At 43.5% G+C, this 2,500-nt stretch overlaps 1 protein-coding gene across 1 annotated transcript in view; it reads left to right on the top strand.

Moving 5' to 3' along the window:
• The window catches only part of SARC_04417 (hypothetical protein), a 2,033-nt gene extending 888 nt beyond the window's left edge, over positions 1–1,145 (top strand). Inside the window, exons 2-3 of the mRNA XM_014301748.1 lie at positions 30–192; positions 545–1,145. Coding sequence (XP_014157223.1) covers positions 30–192; positions 545–603 — 222 coding nt within the window. The 3' untranslated portion in view covers positions 604–1,145. The remainder of the gene's footprint in view (positions 1–29; positions 193–544) is intronic.
• The last annotated feature ends 1,355 nt before the right edge of the window (positions 1,146–2,500 follow it).

Below are 2,500 nucleotides of genomic sequence, written 5' to 3'. Positions count from 1 at the left end.
AATTCATCCCTCAATACGGCCGTTTCCAGTATTGGATTCCGTTCGTGATCAATCAGCTGGGAGGTCTGTTATTCTTTTACTCGCTGAGTCATGTCGAACTGTCTCTGGCGGTACCGCTGACGAACTCCTTGACCTTCGTCTGGACCGCTTTGGTGGAGAGTATTTTTTTCGGCGGCAAAGCCCCCAATCAAGGTGTGAATATTGATACTCTTGCTTTCAAATATGGTACCGTAGTGTTTGTGGTTTTATAACTTTCAAAGTCAGTAAAAACCTGGCAGTACACTAGTAGATACATCAAAGTGTTTGTAGTTCTATGGCTTTCAAAACAGAGCAGATTTGCAGTACACTGGTAGATATGTCAAAGTGTTTGTGGTACCATGACTTTCAGGTTCAATAACAGCTATCCTATCACTAGTGGATATGAACGTCAATACAAGGGTTTTAAATACAAGCTTCATTTCATGCGAATATTCAACAACATCGTATCAAAGTTTTGAATAAATAAAGAAATCGCTTAAATCATCGATGTTTTTATATATAACAGCCACCGTAGCAGGGACTGGATTGGTCGTGCTGGGAGTACTCTGTTGCATCAACAAATGAGCCTCCAGAACTGAAGCTGCCAGCTTGAATTGGGTAATCAAACGAAGGTAGTCTCCGAAGTTATACCCTCATCAAGACTTCCTACGTAAGCGTGTCGAAGCCACTATAGAATTATTAGTCAATTTCCCAGATACGCGTACAGCACGTTCATTATATAGGGGTACAGCCTCTCGATACGAACAAAACTGGCGAATCTTTCCCGCAAAACAATTTGCGATCAACATAGGATGCCGGCGCATGTAGTCTTCATAGTATACAATTCTAGGTATAGCGTTCATGTATCAGACACTTGCATGCACCCTGCCGAATACGCCCTAGTTCATCGTGTGATGAATTGGCAGTAAAATGGCAAAACCCAACTGTCAGCAACTCATCTTCCCGCCGTCAGTTTCTTCACTTAGATGGCCTTAAGCATGTGACTGCGCTCTAGTTGATTTGTGAGTATACCATTCAGACTCGCTCAATAAAAACAGGTGTCACCATGCACCAATACACACGTAACATGTCTGTACGTGGGGAAAAACTAAACCCTACTGTTGCATACCTATCCATCCGCTACCTGTTAATTGTGTATCGGGGACTGGAGTTCCGGTGAGCTTGAACACCCGGAAATAACAAGTCACGCACACGGCACGGAAGCGTGTACGAACTGTTTATGCAGTGCGGTGTCTCCTAGATTCTTCGATATGGCTCCGTATTTACACACTGTTAGATCAGATCAGTGCAAATGCTTCGGCCGTCACCCCATTGACAGTCAAGCATTCATGACATCCTGAAGACATGCAAACGTATTCATACCAGTAACATATCTCGAAAAATAGGTGCCAGGTATAGCCGTATGCACTATCATAGTGATTGTGATCTCCTTATGTTTGTAGCCTGTTTGTGACGCCTCGGGGGGTCACAATACACTCAGACTTGGCGTCGATGTTTACGTACGCATTGCATGGAATTGCAACCATAGGACAGCATTCAGACACAGATACGCTAGTATCGAAACCGCTTTTAGCTCAACCTTGCCACATCGCACGACTGCTTCCACAGATCGCACCTTTGCTTCAGGACAGTGTTTATACCATCCGCAGCTTTTGTGCTAGAGCTAATAATGTACATACACAAATACAAAGCATTACGATGATCTCTTCTCTTCAAGTGCCAATTTCTTGAAGTATAGGTAGTACAGCCCAAGCACAGTTATCACCACACACGCCGCTGTGAGGCTAATTAGTGGGATCGCATCGCTGGGTATCCCCAATACGAGAGACTGAATTACTGTGTGAGGGATAGAAGCCATGTGGCGCATTAGTCCAGGAAGCCTTACGGCCGGAGCATATGCATTCCGTTGTGCCATTTTCAGCAAGACCGGCAAAATATATGCTGCATGAATTGAGTTGTCACAAAGCGGCTGTATTTAAGTCCGTGACAGATTAGGAAGTATGTCTATTCAAACTGAATGACCGATATATAGATGGTCTCACCAGAGCCATAGTCACACACACACCTATATTGAATACGACTGGTCTGCTGTTCAGTTGCTCGTCAATAGGCACACCAGTTAAATTCGTAGTCACCTCGATCAGACACTCAAATGCAGACCCTTTTTGCTAAATGCGATAGCAAATCAACACAAGATGTCGCGTTAGTAAAAAATTTACACAGGATAACAGTGTTTTACAACGGTATTAGCAACAATGTGATGAAGCAGAAAGAACGTGTGCATATTCATACGAGCATTATATTTAGTACAGCCAAAAACTCAAGCGATATGTTGTGGAATATAGTACACGCATTACACAGATTTAGTGTACCAGCCAGCACCAGTATCGCTTACATTAATACATGCGAAGCCGAATAGCCGCTGAGAACTTTATATGACAGCCTCTGATATGCAAGCCTG

The sequence above is a fragment of the Sphaeroforma arctica genome, assembly GCF_001186125.1.
Source record: "Sphaeroforma arctica JP610 unplaced genomic scaffold supercont1.247, whole genome shotgun sequence".
Lineage (NCBI taxonomy): Eukaryota > Ichthyosporea > Ichthyophonida > Sphaeroforma > Sphaeroforma arctica.
This window is presented reverse-complemented; position numbering and strand designations above follow the sequence as displayed.